Source organism: Anser cygnoides, chromosome 5 (genome assembly GCF_040182565.1).
Source record: "Anser cygnoides isolate HZ-2024a breed goose chromosome 5, Taihu_goose_T2T_genome, whole genome shotgun sequence".
In the NCBI taxonomy this organism is placed as follows: Eukaryota; Metazoa; Chordata; class Aves; order Anseriformes; family Anatidae; genus Anser; species Anser cygnoides.
The window spans coordinates 40536127-40551969 of NC_089877.1; the positions used below are offsets into that span (position 1 = coordinate 40536127).

At 35.4% G+C, this 15843-nt stretch overlaps 1 protein-coding gene across 18 annotated transcripts in view; it reads right to left on the minus strand.

The window, feature by feature from the left end:
- The window catches only part of RALGAPA1 (Ral GTPase activating protein catalytic subunit alpha 1), a 131425-nt gene that overhangs the window by 93436 nt on the left and 22146 nt on the right, over positions 1–15843 (minus strand). For all 18 annotated transcript variants that reach the window (XM_048059643.2, XM_048059651.2, XM_048059644.2 and 15 more), the window contains exons 9-16: positions 12617–12825; positions 12022–12261; positions 9784–9975; positions 9158–9295; positions 6059–6207; positions 4700–4829; positions 4034–4271; positions 1610–1771 (exon numbers count right to left, since the gene is read on the minus strand). In XM_048059643.2, coding sequence (XP_047915600.2) covers positions 1610–1771; positions 4034–4271; positions 4700–4829; positions 6059–6207; positions 9158–9295; positions 9784–9975; positions 12022–12261; positions 12617–12825 — 1458 coding nt within the window. The remainder of the gene's footprint in view (positions 1–1609; positions 1772–4033; positions 4272–4699; positions 4830–6058; positions 6208–9157; positions 9296–9783; positions 9976–12021; positions 12262–12616; positions 12826–15843) is intronic.

Here is a 15843-nt window from a genome sequence, read left to right on the forward strand (position 1 = left end):
TAACTGGTTACAGTAATATAAACCTGGCTCATTAATATTGAATATAAGGCAAAAAAGAACCAAATGAAGGAAGCTGAAGTATAGTGAAACTAAAATCAGATTATTTTGCTGCTAACAAGGTCAATATATAGCTTGATTAGTATAAACAGTGATTTTAGGGCTAACATCATATAAATAGCCATCTTTCAAATAACAGCAAAACAAAACCATTAAAAATTGATCAAGCAGTATAACCTTTTGACATCTGAAATAATAATTTGAGAGGGAGAAATTTTAACATGAGCTTTACCTTGTTAAGACAACTAAGACTTAAAGAAAAAATACTGCAACAGTTAATCACAGCCTATCTGAAGAGAAGCAGAAGTTACATTTAAAGTATCTGCAATCCGTAAGCAAAACTTTTGAGTCAAACTAGCTGTCAGCATGAGATAAAGAAAATGCTGTGCAGCATTTGGATACACAAAATTAGCATTTTTATAGTAGTGCTTACAGAACAAACAACTCTCCCACCCCAACAGAAGGCTTCAGATGCTACTCGTAAACAGATCTTCAAAATTTATTAAGAATATTGAAGAATATTCAAATAATTTTCTTTGCTAAATAACCTTTGTGACTTCAAAAAACAAATGTGAAGATTTTTGGAAAGCTAACAGAGATGTTAATCTCTGAAAAGTTAACACTATTACATATTTGATTACCATTCCTGCGTTCTAAAACTGCGTCAGATTGTACCTGCTTCCAAAAAGTATCAGTGCAAGAACACTTCGTGACTGAAGCCACTACTACTACAGAGATAGTGAAAAAGCATGAGATACTCCTTAAAAGGTTCTTCTTTTAAATGAAAAAGTAAAATCCGCTTAAACTTCCTTCACATAATGGATAGCACTGAGATCATCAAGATAAGAAAACAAAATAAAGAAATTTACAGTCCAGTTCATGTTAAGATATGGTATGCAAATCATACAAATGTAAATGAGTCTTCTTTTGAGCAATCCATCTAAACCATTGACTACCATCAGTCATTTCTAACACAGGAAAGAGTATCTGCAAGTAATGAAACTGAGAAATAGGTCACTTCAGAAATGGAGAACTGCACGGCTGCGCCAATCTCTCATTAACGCAAGATTCAGGGTATAGTAAAAGACAACACATTTTATGAACTATGCAGACATGTACATAATTCTCACACTTTTCTTTCCACAGCTGGAAAATACTCAACCTATTGTGTGCATAATTTATGAAAACAGACTTAAAAAGCCACCTATCCATACCATTGATCAAATTACTCAATTTTTTTTTCTTTTCCATAGACACACAACAGTATTATTTTTCTAATGCATCTTAAGCATGTGATCAAACATTTAAAGTTACACAATACTTAACTACATTACTCTCATTTGCAGTAACTGTAATTGTAGTAACAACAAGCTATTCATCTACCCTCAAAACATGTAAGACTACATCATTTACATTTATATATTCAACTAATTACTGCAGAGAGTATACTTTTGTGGGGAAAAAAAAAAGTTAACCATGTAGCTACAATGTCAGTTATGAATTCCTTCCCCTTTCTCAAATGTCACTTAAATCAGCTTTTACAGATACGTACCAACTGTTTTCTGCCGTACTATGCTTCTTGCCTTTTCTGTTCCTGGAGATCCAGTGGTTGTAGCACTGCGTTGTCTCATTGGTGCCTGTCCAGGCTGATCACGGCTCCAGCCTCTAGAAAAGGACTTATCAACAGAAGATTTGGGGAATTCATGCCCAACTCCTACAAAAATAGAATTGTAAATTTATTCTCTACTATGCTGGTATCACCAAACAGTGACAGTTGTATTCTTTCAGAGAGATTTAAAGTTGGATAAATTATCAAAGCTAGCATGATTTTAAAAGCTAAACAGCACGTTACTATATTTAAGTATCTCTATAGATCCACTCAGCTAGCATTAACTGAGGGATACTGAATTTTTTTTTCAGAAGCACTGGTGCTATTAAGCTATTGTGATTTTCTTTTCTGACCAATTAAGTTCAAAAACACAAGAAAACTGGTTTTACAAAGACTGTAGACAAATAAAATGTGTAACTATATACATTTTACCTCTATCTCAACCTTTGCTGTTCCTGTTAGACAAAACACACAAAATCATACATTACATACCATTAATACTGCAGTTGTTTGCCAAATAACTTTGTGACACTTGAGGAACATGAAGTAAAAATGATAAAATATTTTATCATCAAATGCAAAAGCAAGTAAAAGGGAATTTAGGCTCAAAGAAGAAGACTTTTTGGAAATTCACCCTAAAAATACTATAAGAAGAAAAGATGTAACAAATTCAGAATTGACATTTATATCAAAGTCAATAAAGCTCACGAGGAGTTTTCAAGAAACTGTACATAAAAAAGCCCAGTGAACTAACGAATATTTGCAGTATATTTCCTTACCCACACTGAACTGACTCATGATCACAAATTATACTTTATAACAGTTACGATCATTAAAAGGGCATCTTCTTGGAAAGTGAGCCTTAATAGAGCATGTTCATTATTATTAACAAATCAGCAGAGCCAAAGAAATTGGACATAATCTGTATGGAATTTATTACTTCCAAAACCCACTAGAGTTAACTCTTCAACTCACATTTAATAATGGAGGCTCTGGAATTCTACTGCTGAAAGCTAACATAAACTCTTCTCATGTGGCTCTGTATGGGTGATACAGATGAATCAAAATATTTTTTAAACCTCTATTCAACATAACTATACACATTCTTATCCAGTATCAGTTTTATTTATTTTTTAAAAACAACAACAACCATCTTTTCAAAGAAAAAGAAGCTGTATAGAACAGGAAAGCAAAAATGCATGGTCTGGAGCAATCTCTCAGAAAGAAAAATGTATGTTTGTTCAGTTGTCATGTAGAAGAAGAACAAAATGAAAGTATGGATGTCTCTGCCCAAGATGAGGAATTTGGAAGCATGTGAAAACATCATTGGTAAATACAGGCTACAGGAATATCCTCTTTAAGACTGGGAAAGGAATGTGCACACTGAATATTGATTATTTCTCACTGGCAAACCCTAGGGAAGTTGTAAGTTCCTTCCCTTAGGTTTGGTTCTCCCTCAGAGATGTGTGATGAACCACATCCATCAGAATACAGAGAGATTAAAAAGTAGACTAAAAATTACACTTTTTTCCATCTTTATTACTCATCTTAAATACAGTACGGCCTCTCAAAGCCCTTTTTAAAGAACATACACGTATTATACAGCAGACTAAACGAAGACTTGTGGTGACATGCAGGAAGTCAGTCTCTAATTTGGGAACAGAAGCCAGGCTTTGACAATCTCAATTCAGCACTCTATACAGGAGGACAGATTTCCTGCCTCAACAATATCAGAACTATAACAATACAAGTAGCCACCCTCTCTCTCCATGTTTAGTGCTACAGAGTCCTGCATCATATCGGAATCAGTTTAAAAACTGGTACCGTTCACATGGTACTAGTATCATTTCACTTAGTCAAAGTAAGTCACTTTAACAAAACCAGTCTTCACCACGGTTTAGCAGTGAGTTACTGCTCAAACAAAACTATGTTCACCTAACATTTTATCTTTAATCAACATTCATAGTATTTCAGGATCCGTGTTCCAGTTATGCTTGCAATAGGCACTTGCTACCTAATTTTTACCAGACATGTAATCCTCATTAATTTCAAGATGTTATGATTGGGACTCAACTTTTATTTGATAAAAATAGAAAGGTTTAACCCACTGTAGTGTAAAATTTTGGGTTTAATTCTACATACCTTTAGGAATTAAATTCCGTATGTGCCTATTTGCAGGACTGAACCTTTATGGTAGGATTTCACAGTGGTTCTAAAAAACAGCCTTACTGTAAAGAAACTGGGTTATTTCAGGTGACAGTTATGTCTAATTAGGTACTCTGAAAAGACGGGACAAAAACTCCGTTGTACTCAGCATCTCATTAGCTCCACTCAAACTCTTAAAATACGTATATAGTGCTGTCTTACCTTTGCCTTTGTGTTTTTTCTGCTTCTGCTCACTTAATTTATCCAATGGCAGGTCACTGAGGTCCAGGCTATAGAGGTTTCTAGCTAATACTTTAGTTAGTGTCTCCATTGTCAATGACCACTCAGTGGCCAGCTCTTCCCAATACGTCAGTGATGACATTACAGACAGCAAGTCATCCCAAAGTTCTCGAGAGATGTACACATTTAGATTTGCTTTGATCCAAGCTACTATAAGAGTCTAAAAGAATAAAATGAGAAATGTTGGCTTACCAACAAAAGATGACAACATTCAATATTACTGCTTAAAAAGAAGTTTCTAACTGCCACAAACATTTTTGTGTAGTCCTAATGTTCACTTCCTTGCCAGTACACAGACTTTCCATGAATAATCAAGTATTATGTTAACATGTGCTTCTGACTTTGAGGAACAACTGGTTTGACTTGCGTAAGATCTTTCCATACATTACAAATTTTGTCGAACAGTTTTGTAACACTGTCCTCACCTAGTTCTCATCACATTTAAATCTTTTCTATCTTTTTTTCACCCTGCTAAAGAATCTGAGGACTTTACAGATCCTAGAACAAACCAGTCAACAGCAGCTGTTGCTTCTAGTCTCTTGGTCAAAATCAAACTGAATTAATTAAAGTGAATTAATGTTTAATTGCCTGGAAAAGAGGTCCTGCAAGTCTTCCTGCTAAGGTGGAGTTTTTTCTTCCTTGATACTGCAAGAAAGTTTGGGGTGGTATTTTCAGCACAGATTCAGTAACCCTGAGCAGCACAAGTAGCATCTGTTCCCTGCAAAACAATATTAAACTTAGAGTTACTATTTTACTGTAATTCTATATATACCAAGATACTTTTAAAGACAATGACTGAGCTTGATTTGCCCAAACACACTGCAAACAGACTAACTTTTTTCTTGTAAAACAAATTATTCCCATGCCTTCCACACTTGACTTTCACAGTGAGGAACCCCTATTGCCCTGTAACATCATGTGCAAGGTTGTTCAAGGGTCATCACTTTCAATGGCCTGAAATTGCAGGACAAAGGTTTAGTCATATTTCTGATCTGAGTTTATACTTTTTTTGTATGAATGACAAGTTTTGGCAATGTTACATGATCATAAACAAACTTCATTAATTCTTTTGTGTGGCACAGAAACTTTGTCATCACAGTCTAGAGCCACTTCTTTAGTGACAAGAAACTGGGGAAGAAAATACTAATTTAGTGTGATCTGTTTTCTTTTATTACTCCCAAATTTCCCAGTGGCTAGCCTTGAACTGATTCCTTATTTCCTAACATGAGCAAACAAATTTTAAATGACATGTAATGCCAGCTCTATTTACCCAGTGAGAGACTGAATGCATGTCAAGTTAAAATGGAATAAATCAGCCATCTGAAATCCCCTTGATGCTGCTTCCTTACAATGGAGAATGGTGGCAATATATTACCTCATTAAAGACAGCTATTTAAAGAAGAGGGGGAAATAATGCAGATGACTTTGAAGGAGGGTCCCTTGTCCCTGCTATGAATCTTAAACACTGGAAAGGACAAAACAGTTAAAGCAGTAAATGGACTATTGTAAAGAAGTGTCTAAAGCTGGAGTTAATTATAGATCAAGAACAACTCAGATCTCATTATAACAATTATCCAGGCTTATCTGAGGATTTTTGTTTGTTTTTAAATAAGGCTGTGAAGCTTCATACTTAGCACTTTGACACATGAGCAGAATGTCCTGGAAAAATGTCATCAGTCGATCCTTGATAGTAGTCTGTATACTCTAGCTTACTTCTTTTTTCATTGAGGGCTAAGCTGACTCAAACTAGCTAGTGCTTATTACCGGCATTAACAGAGGAGCTCACCACTTCCCCTGTGGTAAGTTGTGATTTTAAAGCCCATGCATTTACTGATTTAGAGGAACAGATTCACATAGTCAATACCATCCTACTGTGTTTACTACCAAGCATCATCTCACATTTATCTTGTGAACTAATAATCTAAGACAAAAACATTAGCATTTTACCAAGTCTTCTTGTCCATAGTCACTTGGACTACCATGTGGCGGTAGATATTAAGAATGCGTTTACACATATCAGTGTGTTCATCCAGCAGAATTTTAATTTCATTTGCTGGTTCAAGAAAGAATATGTTTGAAGAATTTATAATAAAAACCTGTAAGTAAAAAAAAAGTGGATGTAATGAGTTTGAAGCACTTTGATATTTTCAACAGTTTAGCTGATAGTAACACGGAAAGACAACACCCATGATTAACAGAATGGGCTGCACATACACTCAGAAGTATGTATTTAAACACAAGTTAGCTTGATTTGATGATAAAGCTACAGAAAAACCAATAGATTAAAAAAATTATCTATAAAACCTATTTGTATATCTTTGTTCTCCTAGATATATGCTACAAAAAATTACACAATTTTATTTAGTATGATGGACAAAAATGTTCCAGTAAAGAAGTCCACTGCTTCTTTAAGCACAGAAGTTCCACTGTAAATGAGCAACTGATTAGTATAACACACACTAAACTACTTGAAAGAGTCCTTGTACACTCTTTGTGCATCAGCATGATGAAGAGTGTACTACGTTCTAGGAATCTACAGTATTCATCCCATCACAATCAGCATGGCTTACCAGAAATAGGAAACAGGATACCTTCTCCAAAGTGGTTGCCATCATACCCAGCAGTACGATTCAAATATGCATGTATTTTATAATAGCTCCATGTGATGCTGCAAATCAGATATGGACTACCTCCTCGGTTCTATGAAATCACATACCAAAATCTTCATAAAATTGACAAATGTCAAATACCCAGCAAGCTCATGTGAGGATGAACCCCAGGATGGTTCAAAGGGAGAAAAAAGGACAAGATTTCCAGGAAAAAATATGGCAGCCAAGTAACGTGTAGTGGCACTGGCTTCAGGAACTGGCTTTCTGGTTCCTTTTACAGTGCAAAACTGTGTTCATTGGAAGCCCGTACCCACCACTGCTACAGATCTACCACTACCACACATGTAATACACTCTCATCAAACAAGACAAATAAGAGTTCTTGTAAGCTATTTGTAGCTCACAACCAAAACCACAGCCACCAAATTCACTTTTCTCATAGGTATATTTACATAATTTATGTAAGTTATTCTTCTATATGGAAAGAAAGCAGCAGAATTTTTTAATAGGTTTTAAAAGTTTCTGTAAGCTGCAGAAAATCTTCTTATGGATGCTACTTACCTGTCCTCTTCCAAGGTGCAACATACCAGGCATATAAACTATAAAAGCTACTAGGATTAACCGTGCTGTCAAGTTTGAATGGTCACAAGTACTACTTCCTAGATATTTATGTTAGGAAGCCCGCCAAAGTACATGATGGAGTTAAGGGAATTCAAGCATGTAAGCCTGTATCCAGAAAGGTACTGTTTTCACAATATGCAGAAATGAATGAAAAACATAGTCAAAGCAATTCTTCGTGCCATTGATTATCCTTTGCTCCTTGTGCAGTGGAATGATATTGTACTATGTCAGCATTATGCAGCAACAAGAAAAAAAACAAAAGCAACATAAAACAACAACAAAAAACAAACAGATGTATACACTACTAGACTTTAAATAACTGTGTTCTTAACATAAGTTATTCTCAGTTTTGGTCTTTAATCTGGGTTAAAACATTATGAAGGTTGGGGAATGTATTTTTCACAGAAGGCAATAATTAATGGCGAGTCCATCTATTGTGAGGACAGAAAATAATTATGTCCTCTGGAGTGCTCTTTAATGTAATACCATTTAATGTAATAACGTTCTTGGGATGAAAAAGGGTAACATACTGAATATTTAAAAAAAAAAAAAAAAAAGATCTAGTAAAGAGTATTATGACAGGCTGGATTTGGACTCTATCCTCTGGTGAACAAGCCTTCTTAAGGCTGAATGATTTCAATGTTATTAAATATTAGCAAGTTTTCCACTGACTTCAGTGGACAGTGAATTAGGGCTTTTAGAATGAAAACAATGAAACCAAAGCAGGCATGGACCCTTCAGAAGTTACAGGACCTACTACTAAAGTGCTGTTACATTTTCATGTGAGGTTAGGAAATACTTAAATCACAGGCAGCTCTAGATCTCCAATTTATTTGTCTTTCTTAATCCACATGTTCATGAAATCATTGGTTCTACACTTGTAATCTCCCTCTACTGAGAGCTTTGGAGTTTAATGATTAAAAACTATTAGTATGCACTTAAAAGTTACTTGCTTTAGCTAATGAACCTACCCTCCTTGAAGGGCCTAGAAATAAGCCTATGCAAGAATTAAATGGGAAGAAAACTTAAGATAGAAGTCTTGGATTCTTCATTCACAGCAAATGGCAAATGTGGTTCTAGGTCCGGAAACCTCTCAAATTCAGACGCTGTGCTGGGACAGAATGTCTTGATTCTGTTTCTGGCTAAAGAAGATATTTGCTGGTCAAATGAACCTCTGTCTAGAAAAACTTCAACATGAAGAATCTCCCAGACATTCACAGACGACTGAACCTTAAAAATACATTGCAAATGGACAAAGACTCTTCATTCCTTTCCTAGAAGCACGTCATACATATTCTACACAGTCATTGTATGCAAAGATTATGAAGGTTAAATTGTTATAAAGTTTGAATTAAAAAGTCATTTCAGTTACAAAGTTTATTTTTATATTTAGCAGTGTACAGCATTATAGGAAATCATTCAAGCTACAGTAAAAACTTTGAATTCTAATTGGGATGGTAACCCATAATTCAAGTGCACACAATGGAGTAGTAAATAGTAGTAAATATACACCTGTTTGGTTTAGAATAAATTTTCTTTTGGATAGAAGGCTACAGTCATATACACACCACAATGTAAGTTTGTGTGTACATATTATACATAAAATGCACATATTTTCTATGACCATAAATGCATTTCAAAGAACCTCAAATGATATACTTTTGATTATATCTAAAATAATTTACAGAATTTGGAGATGCTTTGAAGGGGCATGGGATGCCTTTGCAAGAGTATTATGCTATATTCTACTCTTTCATGTACTGATACCATGATCTTTACTATTAGGCTGAAAATTAGATATCAAGTTCATTCCATACCTGCAATACTGACTGCACTCCAGCTCGTACATTTTGCTCTTCAGTATCAATTTCGGACAGTTTATGCAAAGTGTCTTGGTAACAGCCATTTCTTGCCCAGTTTGAATTTCTAACATGACTGGAGTTCATACCTTTTTCCTGAAAAATATTTTGCTCTTAAAATCCCGTTGATCTGTTGACAGGTAGTTTTTGTTTTACATTAAAGGACAAAGGATGTAATAGATAATACATGTCAGACAGATACATCTTAAAGAGAACATCATGTTTAAAGGTGTTTGTAGCAATTATTTTAAAGTATCTGGATAAAGTAATTACTATTTCTTCTTACCCATTTATTTGTATATAATTTTTACACAGCTGAAAGTTGGCATACTGTATAAACCATATCTTGGAAGTAGTTTATAAATCTATATGATTTCTTTAAATTTAAATAGCCACATAAATATCTACAGATAATGGAACAAATCGGTAGCACATATATACGCTGTTTAATTACCTTTGTTTCATTCCCCTCAACATGCTGTAACACCCAACTAAACCACTTATAGTCTGTTGAGAAGGCCAATTGGTCTCTGCCTCTGTCTACTGTGTAAAAGATGCACAAAGAGTAACCAACAATATTTTACCTCTTCTCTTTCTTTTGCCTTCTCTGATGAATTATGGTCTACAACATTTTCATCACAATCTACAGCTGTACACTGCATTATTTCTTCAGGTTCTTTCATGAATAAGGGCTTATCTTCTTGCTGAATCCATTCCTGATAAACCTTTACCACTTTCCTCATGGCAGCGGCTTCACATATTGGCAACAGAAATGCCTGGGAGTAGAAACAGAAACAAACAAAAGCCCAGTTACATTACTTGATATCAAGTTGGAACTAAACTACGTGGCTTCAAGCTGTAATTAGAATTGAACAGTTTTAAGTACAAAGTGTACTTATAAAGTCAAGAAGCATCAAGATAAGTACTAAACTAGTGCTCTGTAATGGCCAGGTTCTAAGGCATAAGAGAACAAACAAACAAACAAACAAAAAAAACCTTACAACCGCTGTAGGATCTGAACGAGTAAATTACTCCTGAACCTAAATGTTAGCTCACTTTCTTCATCTGAAATCTGAAAGTGTGCACACAGGCAATGGAGAAAAAGTTTTAACAAGAAAACTTGTCAACAAAGTAAATTGAAAACTTCACTGCCAAAGAGACAGATATGAGAATCTGTACAGGCAGATCTACTCAGTGCCCAGAACTGCTGAAATTAGAGCACAAACACTCATCAAAAGCATGCAAAACAAGTGAGCAGAAGTTTCTACTACAGCACCTTTGATTCAGAGGACTTGGAAGAGGGGAGTTGAAATTTTGTCATTTAGAACTGATTTAAGTGTTATACATTACTAGGTAGGCACATATCTTATTTTTATCTAGATGAGATTCAAAACAGTAGCTTGACTCCCTGAAAAGATTTCAAAATTATTATTTTTAAAAATAATGCATTTGAGTCAGTGTGACGGCCAATTTCTGCCCTCTTCAGGAGGTTTTATGTACCTGCTGTACTGGTAACAAGTAGTCAGATATCAGGAACTTTTAACATTAGTCAGGTTTCAACGAACTACAAATGCATTTACCAAAGACCATGATGACCTAACTGTATTAAAAAAAAAGAAAAAAAGAAAAAAAGAACAGATAAACTACATTAACACATTGTTTTATGGAGCCCACGGTGTGAATGTTGAAAACTCACTGACTCCTTTAAGTAGTGCCCACTTGACACAAACAATATGCTCTCTCTCCAGAAATGGATGTGTCATCTGAGTATCAAGCTAAAAAGTGTGAAGAAAAAGAAGAAACCCATTAAAATGAAGTGTGAAGAAAAAAAAACGAAAGGGTTGTAAATAGATGTATCAATAATTTTGAATCTACATTCAATGCCTCGGGCTCTGTCAACCCGAGTGGCAGTCTAAATTTGGTAACTCTGCTATCTCCTTCAGTAACGTGTCCAAGTTCTTCAACACATGGGATGTGGTTAAGCTTCTGATGGATAAGTTTCAGTGGATATGCTTCTGACATTCACCTCATTCAAAAATAACCCTTTCATCCAGAAATACTGGAGATTTTGCATGTTTAGTTTTATATTGTTTAAAGCAATTAGCATCTTGCACTTCAACTGAAAGTTAGCGTATTTTTCTTTAATTTTATTCAGAAAAAGCTCTTCACCTTTTGTTCTATTCTCTGGGACATACAGAAAATCTACTTAGTTCCATTTTTCTGCTTTGAACTCAAAGCTAAGTATCTTTGTATTATAGGAAAGACTCAGTATTCTGGCATATGTTCTTAATTTCAATTTATTTATTAAAGTTTACATCTGAAAAACACTATTTTGAGTACACTTAGCTAACACTTGTGGTTGCAGTGAAGTCAGAAGCAGAATGCTACCTTCTGTAGCCATCTGTCTCACTCTTCTGATGAATGCTGTCAAGGTAAGGGCATTTGACTGCTCCTAAAACAGCTCTTGAACAGCTGCAGACTCCTACAGCAGGTTTATTTTTACATTTGGTTATGAGCTCTAATAGCTATGGGGTTGATGCATGAAAAGATCAAACATTCCTGTCTATAGGGAACTGTAAAGTCCAAGTTAAACGCTCTAAAGCCGGTTAGGAAATAAATAGAATTAGAGAAATCAGGAATTGGAGATATTCTGATTAAAAGGGAAAAAATCTGAAATATTTTCTAATGCTTTAATTTTAAAGGCAAGATGACAAAAACATATACTCATATAATGTTCTGGTTAGCAAATACACTTGAAAAAACTCTGACATCGTATACAGTATAATAGTCAATATTCTTGCATTCTAAAGCAGGTTCTTTACCTGTCGAAAAATCTCAGTTAGAAAATTAACATTACTTCTTTTAGAAGAAAAGACTTTGCGGACAATTTCAATATCAGTTAAATGTTCTTCATCAATACTGCAGAGGCTGGAAGAACTTGGTTCTCTCTCTGTCAGAGTACTTGTATTAGAATGAGATTGTTCTGGCTCTGCATTTCTGTCCTGCTTATCAGTGCTGTCATTTTTGCTGTCTTCCCTTGAAGCCATGCTAGCAGCTGCTCTCTGAAACAAAAATTAAAGAGAAGTTCCAAAACGAATTTTAGCAATACAATGTGAACATAAAATTTAAATCGCATACAAGAATAATTTAAAACAGTACAAAGAATTCAAAAAAAGACAAGATACAGTGCGTTTCAAAGATTTTTACCTCTACTTGATTAAAACCCAAATGTTTAGCAGATTTATTTTTTTAAAGTACAGCAAATCCTTCTAAACTGAATTCATATGCAGAAAAATTGTTTAGAAATTCCTTTTTCCAATTCCTCATCAGTTATAATTATCAGAGGATTACATGCTGCTGAGAATACAATTAAGACAAACACATGAAAAGAAGAAAACTTTGCATATTTGATTTTACCTGTATATTCTTTGGCACATTTTCACCTTCCATCCCAGGAATATGAGGTCCTGCATGAGGTTTTGGCTCAAGCCAGAAAGACACCAACCACCGAATGACAATAACACGAGCCTTAATAAAAGGTTCCTTTGTGCAATATATTGCCTCATTGGTTTCAGCATCTTTCTTAACCATTACATAGTGTGGCTTTGGTCTCATCTGTGGTATATCTGTAATGAAATGCAACATTTTAAAATACATGCAGAGAGAAAACTATGCGTGTAAGAAATCTGAAAACCATAACGAATACATGGTGAACATTCAGAGATTCTGTTTTTTTTAATATTTGCTGTTGCACACATCACCCCAAGATGTGCCTAAATGGCTATGATATAGGTAATCCCAAGACTAGGCTATACAGCTTCAAAAGGTTGTAATTTCTTCCCAGAGAGAGACTATATCTGTAGTCCAACAGACAGCAATAAGTTTCTGCTATTACAAAGCCTTTAATTTTCCTTGGAAAGTGATTTGTATAGCCTCATTGCCTTGTTTGCAGTTTTTTCCCCTAAAATAAGTTAAAACATTTTTAAATTCTTATAATGTTTTAAGCCTTTTTTAAGCTACGCACTACATTTAATATTTAAAGATAAACTTCAGCAAACTCATCCAATAGCACAACGAACTACTTCACATGTGCACTGAAAACTACAAAGCAGTTCTAAGTAGGAAAATAACTACTAACTACACTAGAATTCAGCCTATACAAGAAAAACATTTTCATATAGAATGAAGGTAATGTCAATTTTTTTATTTTTTTAATAAGTGTTTATAGCTAAGTTACTAAGCAACAACTTATCTGTGACTCATACCAACTTTACAGACTTTGAAGAACCCTGTAAATCACTTACATCCTAATACCAAACCTAGTGGGAAAACAGATGCGGTTCAGAAGCAATGCATTAAATTTTCTAATGCAGTCTTAGAAATCTCTCTGTCTGCAGCAACACACAGTTAAGCCATGTAGTTAGAGATAAGGGTCATCAGTTGTTTACTAATACAGATCCTAACATCTAATCATGCCTATAAGGGGATAGCCTTAATTCCAAACTGCATTTTAAAAGCAGCTGCAATAAAAACAGCCTCTTCTGGCTCTGAAATAGGTGAAAGATGAGTAATAGGACGGTGAAAAATTCTTCTCCAAAGCCACTTGAGTCTCACAGCTTCATCTAATGCCACATTTGCACCAGATAATTTTGGTGGACTTTGCTGCCAGAACAAGAGCACATACAACTTCATGTGATTCAGCTAAAATACAGTTCTAACAGCACTAACTCCCATCCTGGATTGCGAGAAACACAACGAACGATGCCCAGTAGGATGACAATCCAGCTCTGAAAGAACTGTGGTCATTTGGGGTTTCTAAATCTACAATTCCCTTTTCTCCATCCCATGTTCTATGCAATGCTTCAGAATAGTGTACACCTTCTGGTTTTCTACTCCTGTAGTGACAAAGATGCTGATGGTACCAGTGGTATTCCTGAATCTGATACAGAAAAAAACAGAGTGGCAGTTCTTGAAAACCCAACTTGGAAGACATCTGCAGTAAAAGTGTTACAAAAACACAGGGTGGGGAAAGAAGAACAGTTGTTTGATTTTTTTTTTTTTTTTTTAAATGGTGCATAGTCTACATTTCTGCAAGGACATGCATCAACATCCCAGTGAAACTCCAGGCATGTATCAGCTACCTCAATACTGCAAAAGCCATCTCTGGGTTTTGCAGCCCTACACAGAGTGTAGAACAGTGCTGTGACACAAATCATTAACAATCTGAAGCGACTACAAGACTCCTGGATATGCATGGCATTTCTCTGGAGCAGTGTGCCAACTTTATTCCTGGTTCTTCAGTGCAGAAGGGCAAGTATGAGATCTTCTCCAATACAAGGAGTTGATGAAAATCTGTCCGAGGACTGAAGATGACGTGTGCAGTCAGAACATACCCTACTGCTGGCATTTCAGTATCACAACTTTTATCTGGGGATACCATGCAACCTCCCCCTCCCTCACAAAAGCAAACAACAAAAACACAAAACAGAAGGCAAGGAAAATGATGGTCCTGTTCAGATATGAAGAGAGACTGATTGTGCAAAGCGGTATTTCAGCACTGTCTCAACTTTTCTACGGTATGCAGCTAAGTAGTGAGATATGTTCCATGGTTTTACAATCTTTGAGTAGGCCAGAAGGCAGTTCAAAAACAGTTACGCTTGAAATCAAAGAAGATGCAAAGTAGTCACACCGCATAATATAAAGTTGTTTCCCGACTATATCTTCCTAATGCCAAGCCAACAGTTGAGTTTTTTGTGTTCATTTGTTTGAAAGGGATTCAGCACAATTTCTGCTGGGTTATGGTGTCATAATTCAAGAGGAACAAATCTGGACAGCAGCAAAGAAATAATTGCCTAGATAGTAGCTGATTGTCTTCTGACAGGCATATACACTTCTAGGTGTCTGAAGTGAACACAGGCTACTTGCCATCATGCTGTAAAGGTTTCCCTGTTAACATTACACATGCACATCACAACAGCTAGCACCAGCATAGAGGATATCCAGGCTGGTATATCTCAGTGTCATTTCAACACACACATACGAAAGGAGTGACAATCTCATCCTGGTGCTGCTAACAGATGACTGTTTCCAGAACACACTTTAAAATAACATCAACTGCTTCTAATGGAAACATTATTTTTAGAGAAAAAAAGCAGAAAAACTACGTGACTCTTGCATACCAACCACATAAAATTAAGTTACAAATGCACAGAATACTTTTAAACTGTTTACAAATGTTTTATTTAATACAAACAAAAGACAGTGCATTGTTTTCATTCTGTGGAAGACAGCAGCTTAGGAAGAATACTAAAAAAATTAACATCTTACATAGCAGCATATATAACAGCACAGTAAGTGAAAAAAAGGAATCGCCTGGTAGTGCAGTAAAAAAGATGCAAAAATCAGTTCTCTCTGGTATCTATTAGCATTCAGTACAGTGTGAAGGCTGCAATACTGGCTATGCAGCAACAGCACCTAGACAGTATTTTCAAAAGGACAACCAGGAGACATGCAGTAAACATGTCCTTGCGGTACACTGTCTCCTTCTGTAGTTTCATGGTATCTTCTCAGAACATCTTCTCTATACACATTTCCTCTCAACTGGATTATGTGCTGCAGCTGCTTCTCAAATCTATCTTCCTTCA